Consider the following 15,089-nt stretch of genomic DNA (forward strand, 5'->3'; position numbering starts at 1 on the left):
CATTCAATAAAGTAAACTAAAACTTGATTATCTCAAATTAGCTGCAGTGTCACTTAATGAGTTTTACTTGTCAATAGACGAAATATCTGATGGTTGCATAACGGTTTTACAAAAACACCTTTCAACTGTATTTAAAATTTAAAAACTATATTTAAAACTGGAGCTATTAAAAACTATATTTAAAACTGTATTTAAAACTGGAAACGATTATACTACAAATAATAGTGATAAAAAGAAGGGCCTGTCCGGGAGTTGAACCCGGGACCTCTCGCACCCTAAGCGAGAATCATACCACTAGACCAACAGGCCTATATACATATAGAATGTTTTAAAATATATATTAAAAAATTAAAACCATTTGATAGCGTCTGATAAAATTTTGTAAACCCATTATGTGAAACAATGGTTTCTTTCTTTTATATAAACATGTTTTGATACATTAACTAGTAAATACACGAATTATTCTTTTAAATAGTGGCTTCTTATGGTAAATGAATAATTCTTTCCAAAAATGTTTCTTTCCAAAAAATGTTTCTAAAAAAAAATTTAAGGATATAATTTTGAACCCTTCTTTCTTTACAACAACACCGAAACTTAGAAAAAAACTAGTTAATAGAGATGTGGTTAAAAGATAAATTATTCTTAAAAGTCTCACAGGAATTTACTTATTAATGCAGTTGTGCGCGAATAGTAAATGGAAATTCTGAGTGCTTATTAACTAAAGCATTTTCTGAGTGGATGCGCATCAATGATCATAAATGAAATATATTTTTATCAGATAGTACTATGTAATGGTATAATTTGTTTGTCTTACCATATATCATGGCAACTTCGTTAATTTTAGCGAGTTGAATCATTTTGTAAAAAGTTAAACCTTCGCGCGTTGGTAAATCTAGAAAGATTTTCCCTAAGTTATGAACCCTCTGAATAGTGGTCTTCTTTCCCTCAGGAGAAATGCTATTTGTCATTTTCTCTCGTGTAGAGAAAGGTAGTAAATCTTTATTTTCTCAAGTTCTTTTCCGTTCATCAAAAACTATACGTGTTTGAAATCACTGCATTTTCAGCCATATCTTCAATTTCCTTCACTGCTTGTTTATTTTGTTATGGCCAAAAATTTCTTTTTTAAAGTTCAACTTCCCAGCTGATGTTGCAATATGAGTGAAACTATTACAGCTGTAGCTTTAAAGTATAACATATGAATATTATAATTGTTCGCTCTCTTTTAGTTTATTTGAGTAAATAAAAACTAAAGGTCTTTTGATAGGAAAAATTTCTATAATGCTGTCCAGCGAAAGTATGCATAATAAACTTTTAACGATATTTGAAATTTATCCAGGTTGGTTATCAATTGGTTTATAAACTTCATTGTTCAAGAAATGTAAGATAACCTGGCGCAAAATGAGAAGCTTTAAAAAATGTTCGTAAACTTAATAAAAGCGCTTTCTATAAAAAAAATTATATATATAGTATTGTAGAAATTATGTTAATATTTCCAGTAAGAGTGCTCAATACAGCGTAGAATAAGTAGAGCAAATATACTATTACTGTTATTATATAAACTAAATAATTAGCTTAGTTTATATTACATTACTTAAAGTTTCACGCAATAGCGATCATCAGATGTTATAAAACCGTTAAAAAACGTAACGACAAAAAATACGAAAAATGCGAAAAAAGTGCTATGGAGTGTCTGCTATGATGGCATTAAAGTTTTTTGTTAAAAATTTATTTTCATGGCGGCACTTTGATGTTAGTTCGCTTCGTTTATTGAGCAAGTCTAGTTTCGAGATAATAATGTGGTACTTTTCGGTCAAGCACAAATTACAGTAATTGCCACCAGGTTTAAATGGTTCTGCCTGATCGAGAATGTTCCACGTAAGGATGGGTTCTAAATCTTTACTTTTGCACTCCCATACAAATTTAGAAAGTTCGGTGGAGTTTGCCTTACTTTCATAACGAAAAGAATTCCTATGCTTATACCATCGGTCTTTAAAGGTTTTTTCAGTGAGCCCAATATAATAATGCCCCTTTTCTTGCTGCTGAGTTTTTACGTTGCAAATATAAATAAGGTTTTTCTTAAGGCATTTTCCATTTAGTGGGCATGCGGCGGTTTGTCGGCAATTGCATGACTGGCTATTATTGTCAGTAGTAACAGATACAATTCTTTTGTTATGAGCAGTAATAATTTTCTTAATATTTGGGAGGCAGCTGTAACTAACTTTTACATTGTTCCGGTTAAAAAGTTTGTGGAATTTATGGTCTTTAGGAAAGCATTTATCAATTAAACCCAAAAATATCTTTGCTACGTTTGTTCTAACGTTCAGTGAAAACGGAGGGTTAAACCAAATAACGTTTCGTTTTCGAGATCCTGCATCACGTTTTGGCGTGTTTTGATTGAAAAAAATTTTTTCTTTAAATCCGCAAGAATTGAGAGCGTAGTTATAAAACGGTGCGGCTCTATCAAAAACCTCTTTATTTGAAGATATATTACTGATGCGGTAAGAAATCATATTCGGTATCGATTTGATGATATTAGGTGGGTGATTAGAGTTGACGTTGATATACATAGGGTTATCTCCTTGTTTTCTGTAAGGTTGAAAAGTACTGTCAAGGAGATTAAGTGTGGTGTCGAGGAAGTTTACAATTTTTAAATTAGATTTAATAGTAATAGTAAGGTTGAATTTATGTTTAAAAATCTTGACAAAATTTTTCTTTATTTTTTCTGACTGAGGGCCGCTGATATTATAGAAGCAGCAGAGACCATCATCTCTATATAGTCCTGTGGTGTTGAGCCCGTATTCACTGGCAATAGTATGTAATATGTATAGGCCTACTAACTCGCACAGTTCAGCTCCGTCAAAACTTCCTATAGTAACGTCAAAATCAGGGTCGCCTGATTTTTTGCTCCACACATTATTTCCTGCCAAAAGTAAAGTTTTCCTGGTATGGTAGATGATGTTGATTGATTCATCAGGAATTATGGTGAACTTCTTAGCGTGTATTAAAGAATCATGAAGTAATTGGTGTATAAATAAATAAACCTGGTGGCAATTACTGTAATTTGTGCTTGACCGAAAAGTACCACATTATTATCTCGAAACTAGACTTGCTCAATAAACGAAGCGAACTAACATCAAAGTGCCGCCATGAAAATAAATTTTTAATAAAAAACTTTAATGCCATCATAGCAGACACTCCATAGCACTTTTTTCGTATTTTTCGTATTTTTTGTCGTTACGTTTTTTAACGGTTTTATAACATCTGATGATCGCTATTGCGTGAAACTTTAAGTAATGTAATATAAACCAAGCTAATTATTATATATATATATATATATATATATATATATATATATATATATATATATATATATATATATATATATATATATATATATATATATATATTTATATAATATATATATTACATATATAATTTACATATATATAAAAAGGTAGTGGTGTAGTGGTAGAGCGCTTGCCTTGTAAGTGGGAAATTGATTCCCACTACGTCCTTGGAGGTACCGCCCAGCAGTCTTAAAAAATTCACATTTTGAAGACTTACAGAGTGCAGACTTATATATGTAATATATATATATATTATATATATATATATATATATATATATATATATATATATATATATATATATATATATATATATATTATATATATATATATAATGTATATATTACATATATAATTTTCATATATATAAAAAGGTAGTGGTGTAATGGTAGAGTGCTTGCCTTGTAAGTGGGAAATTGATTCCCACTACGTCCTTGGAGGTACCGCCCAGCAGTCTTAAAAAGTTCACATTTTGAAGACTTATATATATATATATATATATATATATATATATATATATATATATATATATATATATATATATATATATAAATTTGTTATAAAACATTGTGTTACAAATTTTGCATATATGTAAACATATATTATAAATTATATATATACTCACACACACACACACACACACACGCACACATACACACACACACATTTCACACACTTATATATACATATATTTATACACACATTTATATACACATATTGTATATACGTTTATACACACATTTATATACACTGTAGTGTTTACAATTAGATACATGCATAAATTTTAATAATATTTTCATATATCCAGTATATATACTATACTTAAATGTATATTATACATTTGAATATTAAAACATTGACATTAAAAAAAAAAAAAAAAAAATTACATGAAATATAAAATACATTAAAACCCACTCGTACCTTTGTTTTTTCTTATCGATAGAAGCAGTTTTTCTGTTGATCTTAACTTTGAATCCATTTTATTATATAAATGCAAAATTTAATAATACCACTTGGAGAAGATGATTTCATTTTTGAAGAGAAACACTTAACTTGAAATACACGCGGGTAGATAAAATAGTTCGTACAAATTATTTCCCCTATAAATATATTTCCGTGGAGCATGTTTCAGTTACTAAGGAATTAAAATTTTGCGGCTTGCGCATAAAACTGTTTCCCGATATAAATTTATTTCCGTAGCGGAAAAAAATTTGCAGAAAAAAAAATTATTTTATTTATTTGCAAGGTAAAGAAGGTAATTTTATAGCAGAATTTTTTAACTCAAAAGTAAATTAGTCACTCAAATATTTAAGGAGATATAGAGAGGGAGCGTAACATACCTGAGTCCATAGGTTTTTGGGGCTGATTTTGTTTACTTTTTTACTGGTATTTTAATTTTTTCTATATTTTCTTAAATTTATTATACCGATACTGCCAAAAGGGGCTGTATTGGAATTACTTAGTCCGAGCGTCTGAGTACTTTTAACCGTGCTTTAGAAATATCCTCATAATATTAACTTTACTAGCTGTGAGCAATTCTTAACATGGATTATTAGTAAATAAATCAATAACAACTTACCCTCTATTACCAACTTAATAACAACTTACCCTCTATCACGTATTGCCTAATATCTTCAAGACGTAACTCTTGAGTTTTAGCATTGATCTTAGGCATTCCTTAAGAATAAATGTAAAAATAATATATCAGAATATGCCAATTTATTTATTTATTAAAATTTACTGTAAAACTATACTCAATTTTAATCAATATCGTAATAAAGTTTATGGGTGTTGTTGTTAAGTTTATATGGGTGTTCTTTAGTTTTCGGGCGGACCTCTTAAGCCAATCGGCGTGCGACTCGGAAATAAATTTATGGGGGAAATAAATTTGTACAACACCGGACCAGAATCGACCCGTTTTGGACGTCTAAATAGGTCTGTTTTAGACATGGACGAGCGAAAGAACTTTTGACGTCCTTTGGACGTCTAAATAGGTCCGTTTTAGACGTGGACGAATGGACGAACTTAGTAGGGGAGATGGGGGCGCATTGATCGCCGGGGCAGTATGATCTTTTGGCTTTTACTCGTTCATTTTTGCCTTACTAGAAGTGAGGTTGCAATTTAATTAACCATTATGCTTCCCTAATTGATTATTCGTAATATTTTTTCATAAGGTTATCAGCGTCAAAAAAAATAAAGAAAATATTGTTTTTCGTCATAAAAAGTGATTTTTTTAAATCGTACTATAATTCAAATATATTTTTATTTAGATGTCTGTATGGGTTAACAACAATTTTATTTTAAATTTGTAAGTGTTAGGTGTATAATATAATATATAATTTTTATTTGGCTGCAATTTATACAGTAGATATTGCTATCAATATGTTACCTATACCTATTGGGGTACATTGATCTTTGACTATGCGGGGCCCATTGATCGGAGGATCAAAGTGCCCCATAGAAGACGAAGTGCCCCATGTTTTTGTTTATAAGCAATACAGTTAAACGAATGGAATTGTATTTATAATTTAAAAAAAAACTATATATAAACAAACAATAGCTTTTAGCATTTCATTTTTTAAATCTACTTATGTTATAAGCTAGTAATAATAATACTATTATTTTATAATATCAAAAGAATAATATTTAACATAATAATTAAAAAACATTTAACATAATATTATTATGTTAAATATTAGCATTTATTAAAAACATATGTTTTTATTGATATATTTTTTTACAGATCTTAAAATGGTTAGAAATAGAATTAAAAAAACAAATAAAGTTGCTATACCAAGTGAAACAATGAAAGTAGCTGTTAATAAAGTTTTAGAAGGAACACAACTGAATGTTGTAGCACGTCAGTTTAACATAGATAGAATGACTTTAAAAAGATATTGTCGTAAAAAGAGGCTTAATCCAAATGAAGCTTTCAAGCCTAACTACAACAATAGACAAGTTTTTACAGCAGAAGATGAAAAAAGTTTATCAAGTTATTTACTAATTGCATCAAAAATGAACTATGGCCTTTCAACTAGGTCAACGCGATTATTGGCATATGAATTTGCTTTAAAAAACAATAAGATATGCCCATCATCATGGATCAAAAATAAAATTGCAGGCATTGATTGGTTGCAAGGTTTTATGAAAAGACAACCAGAGTTGTCTCTACGAACACCTGAAGCAACAAGCTTCGCTCGATCAACAGCTTTTAACAAACACACTGTAAGAGAGTTTTTTCAAAATCTTAAAACGGTAAGAAATCGATATAAATGTAATCCTAACTGTATATATAATGTTGATGAAACTGGTTTAACAACCGTTCAAAAGCCGGTAAAGGTTTTAGCTGGTAGAGGAAGCAAACAAGTTGGAAGAATCACATCTGCAGAACGAGGAACATTGGTAACTGCATGTTGTGCCTCTAATGCTATTGGAAATTCCATTCCTCCATTATTTATTTTTCCTAGGGTAAAGTTTCATGATTACATGATTAAGGAAGGACCTCCTGGATGTGTGGGATTTGCAAATCCTTCTGGTTGGATGAACTCAGAAATTTTCATAGAATGGATTAAACATTTTGTTAAATATTCAAACTGTTCTCAGGAATCTCCAGTTTTGTTACTTCTCGACAGTCATGAAAGTCATATTTCTGTTAAAGGCTTGGAGCTTGCAATTCAACACGGAATTACAATGATAAGTTTTCCTCCCCATTGCAGTCATAAATTGCAGCCATTAGATAGAACTGTTTTTGGACCATTGAAAAGGTTTTACAATTCTGCATGTGATAATTGGATGGTTTCAAACCCAAGACCAATGACCATTTATGATATTGTTTCAATAGTTCGAGAACCGTATACAAAAGCTTTCTCACCATCTAATATACAGACTGGATTTAGAGTAGCTGGCATTGAGCCATTCAATTCTGAAATTTTCAAAGATGACGAATATTTACCATCATCAGTTACAGATAGAGCTGCTCCAGATACAGTTACTATCACTCCTGTCAACAACATGGAATCTGAAATGATACCAGCACATGTTAATCACATAGAGTCTGAAATAACTATAGTAAATATTGAAACAAGTATTTTAAACAAAGTGTCAACAAGTGTTGCTTCTATAATCTCACCTGAGGTTTTAAAACCTTAACTAAAAGCATCTGCCAGAAAAAAAAAAGTTAAAAGTAGGCAGTTAAAAACAAGGATCTTGACTGATACTCCTGTCAGAAATGAAATTCGTTTGTCAAAAGAAAAGAAAATTTTGAAGCAAACCAAAAATCAACAAAAAGTCTCCACAAAAGATAAGAAAGAAACTAAGAATTACTTGCTTAGGAATAAAAAACAATGTAAACCAAAAGCTGCTTCACAACTTGACTTTCACAAATGATGAAATATTCTTAATCAAAATATTGTACTTTTAACAAGTTTTGTAAACTTAAAAGTTGTATTCTTATTTCAGTCTTTATATTTCAGTTCTTATAAATTTCAAGTTGTTGTAAAGTTTTAAACGTATATAAAGCGGGTAGCTTATAGTTGCTGTGATTTATACATTTTTAAATTAAAAATTAGACTAGTGGGTTTAACTGCTATATTTAAAAAATAATTAAAAAATTTAGATGTATTATATGTTATACAATATTACCCTTTGACTAAATTATTTACAAGATTTAGTTATAGAAGTATTAAACGTTTAGATAATATTACGCATATAAGATCAATGTGCCCCAAGTCGGAGATCATAGTACCCCATAGTTTGGGGTACATTGATCTTTTGAGAGGGTTGTTTAAAAGTTAAAATTATTCATGTTTATCATTTTTTTAAATCAAAATATTTATATATTCCAAAAGCCAGATAGTTCTACATGTGTTTCGTAGTTAATAAGTTTTTACATCTCTTTCAGGTTCTGCGCAATTTTCAAAACACTGCTACGGCGATCAATGCGCCCCCCATCTCCCCTACGTCCTAAGGACGTCCTAGGACATCCCGTGCCCGCTGGGCTAGTTCTACAACTTTTATGTCTTTTGAACAATCCCTTAACTTGTCAAGTTTATTTATTACCAATATTATATTATACATTCAGCACGCTTTTTATTCGCACAAATTACTCATGTTATCCAAAAATGTAAGCAGCATAAGAAAGTTTTCTGAAATGTTCAGTTATTGGCTGTTAAGAAAACTTACATTATATATCAAGAAACTGTAACAGGCGAAGTGTTTGCAATGTTACTCTTAATATTCATTTTGAGTTTGATGTTTGATTAAAGAGTTGATCAACTATAAAAATAAACAAACCAGGTTTTGAGCTATAATTGTAACTTTCTGGTGAACTTTACTATTTAAGTAAACTCTCATCAATGTTGGCTTTGGTAAGAAATGTGATAGAGACGTTTTTATCAAATAAATAGTCCTAAAAGATAGTAACTTCGCTTTTAAGTTGTATTTGAAGTTGATAATTTTTTTCCGATGATGTTTTATAACAGAACTACTGTGGCAAATTTCGAGGTTAAATGTCAGGTGTAATATTGCATCACTTAGAAATTTTTCTTGGCCATTGTCATTGCATGCGTTGAAACATTGAATCAGAAGAATTTAATTTAAAGGTGAATTAGCAGCACGTTTTGCAGTTATCCAGGTCTGAATGTAAACATTTATTACAAATCTATTAAAGCATGCAGATGACCAATTAAGTTCAATAGTGTCTAATTGCTCTCATACGTCAACTCTATTTTCACAGAGCGTATGATCTTTGCTACGCTGAGTCCTTTATTCAGATACCTGGTTTTCTAATTAAACCAGAACATTTCTCAACGTGGTTAAGTCTATTTTTAAAATTGGCCTTAGATTTTTTCATTAATAATGAATAAAGTACTAACTTCTGTAACAGTTTTAAAAAATGCATCGAATTTTCTGAAGGTTATTTAAATAGAATAAAACATTGTATGTGTTTAACGCACCAAAAGGTTTTGTAGTGACTAATTTATATGTAAGCATAAAACTGTAACTTTTGGAAAATGAATAAACAGATTTAACTGAATGGCACTATATTGCAAAATGCTTCATGGTTAAAGCAAAATTAAAAAAGGTTTGTGATATCGCATACTTTTTATTGAAGCTTATAACTATATATATATGTATAAGTTCGTACTTTATTCGTAACTAAAAGAATAACTAAACGCCGTTTAATCTATTTAATGTGACAAAACTGATAGGCTAATATGGAATTTTGATTCCATTTTTAGAACTGAAAACAAATCTATTTCTCTTGGTCAATGAATAAAATTGTGTTTTTTCCAAACTTTTCCCCAATTCCTGATCTATTACTATAATTCATGATGTAGTAAAGTTGATTGAGAAATGATGTTATGTTTTGCTAAAATTCTATAGAATACCTAAAGAATACCTGAAGAATACTTGAAAATCCTTTTAAAAATACAGAATTAAAGCAGAGTGAAAGCTTTCCTAATGCGATGCACAGTGACTCAGAACGATCAAAAAACGGTAAAAATTAAATAAAATTTGACATAAATCGTAAATCAATAATGTTATATATCAAAATAATAATTTTTGGGTCAAAGATTTCAAATTTGTTAATAAATTTTTATTATATGCGTAGCTTCAACGCGCGTTTAAGGTGACTATACGCGTACAAAAAAAATTTTTTCTCAAGTTTTAGAATCTTCAAGACAAACACATTATCTTGACAAACACATTATCTTGATATATTACTCTACTTGATATTTTTATAAAAATGGTTATTAAAGGAGGTTGATACATATAGAAAAAAAACTGTATTTTATTACATTCATTTTATAATTTAAATTACAATTAATTTAGTAACTTCATCTGGTAACGGTTTTCCTTGATAGCTCTTATGTTTTCTAAAAGATATGCTTGATACTTTTGGATCTGATCTTACTAGAAAGTAGTGCATCTGATTCATCATTGTGTTTAACCTTGATATTTTTGCCGTGTGCTTAAGTCTAGAATTTCTTATCTGTTTATTTAAACTCTCCAGTGCATCTTCCGAATATACCCCGATTGGAAAAGGTAATTTATATCATATGGAAGAACTATGAAGCAGCAGTTTATGTACAGTGGGAGGCATAACATACCAGTCGTACAAACTCACTTTAAGTCTTGCTGTTTCAGTGCAGTATAAATCTAATTCATTGATATTAATAGGATATCCACAAGATATGGTTATGAGAATATTATGCAATCTTTAAATTATATCACAATCAACTTTAGTAATTTCAGAAAAAACTTTACTATTTTCAAATGCTCATCTGGCAGTATTGCCGTCATTGGTATTTCCAGACCCAGTTTTAGGCCTGTCAACATATAAGCTTAACCGTTCTCTGAAGAGTACCTGAATCTCTTTTTTTTTCAAGTCTACAGATAATTTTTCCTTTATTGTTTTTGGCTTATACTTTTTAATTTCAATTTTATAACTCAAATGAAGAACAAATTCCAAGCATTTTATCCAGTAATGCAAAGCTGAAATTCCAAGCCCCAAGGCTGACTCATTCTCAGTTTTTGCGTTTAATAAATCAATATTGTTCATTTCGTTGGGTTTAGCATTGCAAACATTGCAGGATTGAGTGGATTTTGTCTCTGTAAGTGCGTTAACTACTTTATTATCAAATATTGTTAGATCAACTCTATAGCTGATATTAAAGGTCACCTTTCTTCCTGCAATATCAAAAACTTTGCAAAACATCTTCAAGGTATTTATTTGATTTTTTAGATCTGATTCTTCTCTGGATAAAATTGGACTCTCTTTTTTATATTGTAGATGAAAAGGTCTACAAAAGTGACAACTTAAAGGACTTCTTAAAGGACAACTTAAAGGACAACTTAAAGGATTTTTCCAAATTTCGCCATCTTCTACTTTGAGCAATAAAGGCACAAAAACTTTACTAAAAAGATTTTCTTCACTCTTAAGTTCTATACTTGTGATGCTTGTCTCAAAGTATTTCTGTTTATAAATACTTTGGCTTGATGCTCCATCAAAACCAATCTTTCCATATAAAACTCCAAATATTTCGTTACCTTAACCACAATTAGGCATATCAATCATTTCAGTTATTCTACTCACAGTGTGATCTAACATGCTTTGAAGAGTACACTTTGCAGAAATTTCAGAAAAATGTATATTCTCAGGATAGCATTTCAATTTTTCCTCGAAAATACTGTGCAAGGTAGGATAAATATAATGATCATAAACTGGCTTTAACAATTGTCACATTTTTACATCCTGTAATAACACTATATTACTAAGTAACTTTATATTACAGGAAATACTAAAGTTGTTCAGTGTTGTTTTCTCGCAGCGAACACAACGTTTCAGCTCTACATTTTCTCTTCTCCTTAAAATTCCCCCTTTACAAAAAGTTTTCCTTCAATTTATACTATACAAAGAATCTCAAATATGCTCATAAAATAAACCGCTTAAACTATATTTACAACATATCAACGAAACTACGTCACTCAAATCCGCCGTAAATAGTTTCTTCACGCAATTCAATTACATTCAGTTACGCTTTTTCAAACATGTTGCACTTATCAAATAATAAATACTTTCAAAAATGGCGGAAAACAAGGTTTTTAAGTGTTTATCAGCATTTATATTTCTTTAATAACTTCCAATACCGCAGGAGACCGCAGTAATCCCTTTATAATTTAAAAGTAGAAATGTTAATTAACTAGAAAAAATGTATATATTTTTGGAACTCGGTGGAACATTTTTTTAGTTGATATATAAACCAAAAAAATACAATTACTTGCTAACTTTTTTTTAGAAAAGTCTTTAAATTTAAACAAAAAAATCAGACTTTTATTTTTCTTTTGAGTAAATTTGAAATATATAGAGCCAAAATATTATCTTCAAAATAAATATACACTTTTATTTAAATTAAAAATACTCATTTTTAGTTAAATAAAAATCTCACTTTTTTCAGATTTCTTTGAAAATAATATCAAATTTTTTTACTTCTTTTAACTATAAAATACAAAATAAAAGTTTTATGAAACAATTATTTATACTTTTGAAATAAAAAATTATTGCAATTTAATGTTTTTTAAAAAAGGGCACTTAATTTATAGAAAAGTTGTGAGGGGTTTATTACCATTTTTTTGCTGTTTTGAGTCACTGTGCGATGTATGCGAATGTATCCAAGTTTAACTAGTGCCTTAAGGCCAACATTTTGTACACACCAATTGGCAGAAGAAAAAATTACTCTGGCAAGCTCCAGAAAAACCCTTTGGTAGGAGCAATTTTGACACTTTCCTGATCTCAAAACTATAAAAACTCAAATCATCCATCACCGTCCGCAGAAGTGCACTTAAAATTTTGCTTATTCTTAAAAAATTTAAAATAACAGCATTGAATATTTTTTGGCATTTTTACAGTATTATAAAAATTCTTTATTCTAGATTGGCATAAAAAACACAAAAGGTAACTGTTTAACAAAAAATTGCAAAAGATTATATAACAAATCAAGTTTTTATATACTTTTTTTTCTAAAGCAAAAGATATTCAATAACTGCTATAAAATAATCTGCAATATCAGAAGAAACTACAATGGAAAATTGCATCTTTGATAGTTTCATCAATGATCCTTAAAATATGGTTGAGTTCTACAGCTTTTACTCAACAAGTTATCCAAGAGTGAAAAAAGCAGTTTTTCTCATTGAAGTAATAGAAAATGTGCACTATTTTCTAGTATTTATACCTTTCTCTTCCTTACAATCTTTTGCTGTTGTAGTCAACCAGACAGGTTTGCAGCCACTTCCCATACTCAGGATGATCAATTGGCCTTTTGTATTTACTCCAGTGTAATTTGAAGTTGTGGTGCAAAGCCTCTAATGCCTACTCACTGTATTTTCCTAGTGGTTCTCTTTGTTTTTTAATGAACTCTTTCACGTGGAAAAATACTGCATGAACCTTTGGAGTGATGCTTCCTCTTGTCAGAGACAAGCATGCAGTGTGAAATTCATCATGCAGTGTGAAATTCTTTCTAGATAGTCAGGTTTCATTTTGTTTCCAAAGCATCCAGAAACCACAGAATCAAATTTTCGCTGTGTGTCAATTATATCAAACATGTCGAATAGGCATTCTTGTTCTACCATTCTAGCAGCTGCTTCTTGACTCCACTGTCCCTGACAGTTGGTGTGGCTAAAGTTTTCTTGCTTGGTGGTGACCCTGCCTCCATGCTCTGCTCTGCCTCTTGAATGCCCAAACTTACTTTCAAGAAACCTCTACTTCCATCAAGGCCAAGCTTTACAATGTGTGATGAATAGATTTGTCTATTCAACAGAACATAATTGAGGAAATCTGCAAGATCTTTGCAATGCATATCAATTTGTTGGCTTTTCTGCAACTTATCTTTACTGAACTCAATTTTTTTTTGGATGAAATGATCTTTGAGTTGTTTTTCTGCATCACAAAATTTTTCATGAAAGTTAGGCTCCAAAATCTGACCCTTGGACACGTGATGGATGGTTGAAGCAAACTTCTTCATGTTTGTGTTTGACAGGCCTGTGTTGATTTGCACTTGCACAAGATCCTGAGTGCTCAAGATAGGACCATCACCAAAGAGTCTTTTTGCTCTTGATGAACCTGAAAGTTATCATTACATCACATTATTGTCTTGATTGTATTACATTCATAGTGACGTCATTATATATTTTTAACTCTAGCAAAAAGCAACTGTCTCACTCATCTTCTTTGAGTTTGGCCTGTTTCCAATTTTTCTTGATCTTCAAGTGGGTGCTTTTCAAAAACTTTCAATCAACCAATCTGGCAGATTAGGCAGTCACAGTTGTTGTCTCTTGTCGAACTTTGACAGGTGTGAAGTCAAAAAGAGGTGGTAAATTGACTTCTGCTCAAAAATATGTGGTAAATTGAATTCTTCTTCTCTCCTATGGTGATTCGGCAAGTATCACATATTCCAAGAGGCACTCTGTTGTCAGCAAAATCAAGACTGTATGAAAGTATGCTCAACACATCATCCATCAGATTTTATGAGAACTCTGAAAACATTACATAAAGCTCATCAGATAATGTATATCAAAAGAATTTTATGTTAAATATTCAAATGATTTTATAAATAAATCTAAGTATTAAAGAAAAAAGAAAAAATAACACAACACCTTGAACTCTTTCTCATGCAGAGAAAACAGACGGTTTTTCTGCAGTCATTGTGTGATTTGGCCTGATTCGGCTTTTTCTTCAATTTAGGTTTAGAAACTGAAAAAATTATTCTTTTTTTTCTATAACAATACTGAAATGTAGATTTTTTAAGTACACAGTTCAAAATTTGAGTAACAGCATAAATTTAAAAATGCTAATTGCTGTTTCCTTGATTTGGTAAAAGTTATATAGTTTCAAAATTAAAAATTGTTTTTTAATTTTGGTTAGTTTACTGCATGGAAGTGACAAACAATATTCAATTAATGATCGAAAAATTTTATACTGAATATCTAAAATTAACGTAACAAAAGAGCAATGTATATCATTAATAATTGCTCATTCTCAGATTTAAGAAAAATGAAATTATTTGCAGTTTAAGATTCTCATTAGTTTCTCTAACCAGATTAAATGTTTTTAATTGTTTACAATATGAAAATTTAAGGTTACTGCTGCTGTAAAAATGCCAAAAACTTTTAATGCTGTCATTTGCTTTTTTTTATAAAGCAAAAATTTAAAAATGAAATTTCTTCCCCGGACGGTGATGGATG

At 30.0% G+C, this 15,089-nt stretch overlaps 1 protein-coding gene and 1 non-coding gene across 2 annotated transcripts; one reads left to right on the top strand and one right to left on the bottom strand.

Annotated features, from left to right (window-relative positions):
- Window positions 1-237: 237 nt before the first annotated feature.
- On the bottom strand, window positions 238-309 carry Trnap-agg (transfer RNA proline (anticodon AGG)). Its single transcript has one exon. It is a non-coding gene; the product is annotated as a tRNA-Pro (tRNA).
- Window positions 310-6,029: 5,720 nt separating this feature from the next.
- LOC149892165 (uncharacterized) lies at window positions 6,030-7,496 on the top strand. The gene has a single exon (XM_090078068.1). It carries the CDS (start codon window positions 6,063-6,065, stop codon window positions 7,494-7,496), a length of 1,434 nt encoding a protein of 477 aa, XP_089934194.1. The 5' UTR covers window positions 6,030-6,062.
- The last annotated feature ends 7,593 nt before the right edge of the window (window positions 7,497-15,089 follow it).

The sequence above is a fragment of the Hydra viridissima genome, unplaced genomic scaffold, assembly GCF_058129835.1.
Source record: "Hydra viridissima isolate aposymbiotic clone 2 unplaced genomic scaffold, HvirCarnegie_v1 scaffold_2, whole genome shotgun sequence".
Lineage (NCBI taxonomy): Eukaryota > Metazoa > Cnidaria > Hydrozoa > Anthoathecata > Hydridae > Hydra > Hydra viridissima.

Bases quoted from the DNA above. Each gene is read 5' to 3' on its own strand.
- LOC149892165 (XM_090078068.1), top strand. From the start codon at position 6,063: ATGTTTTTATTGATATATTTTTTTACAGATCTTAAAATGGTTAGAAAT.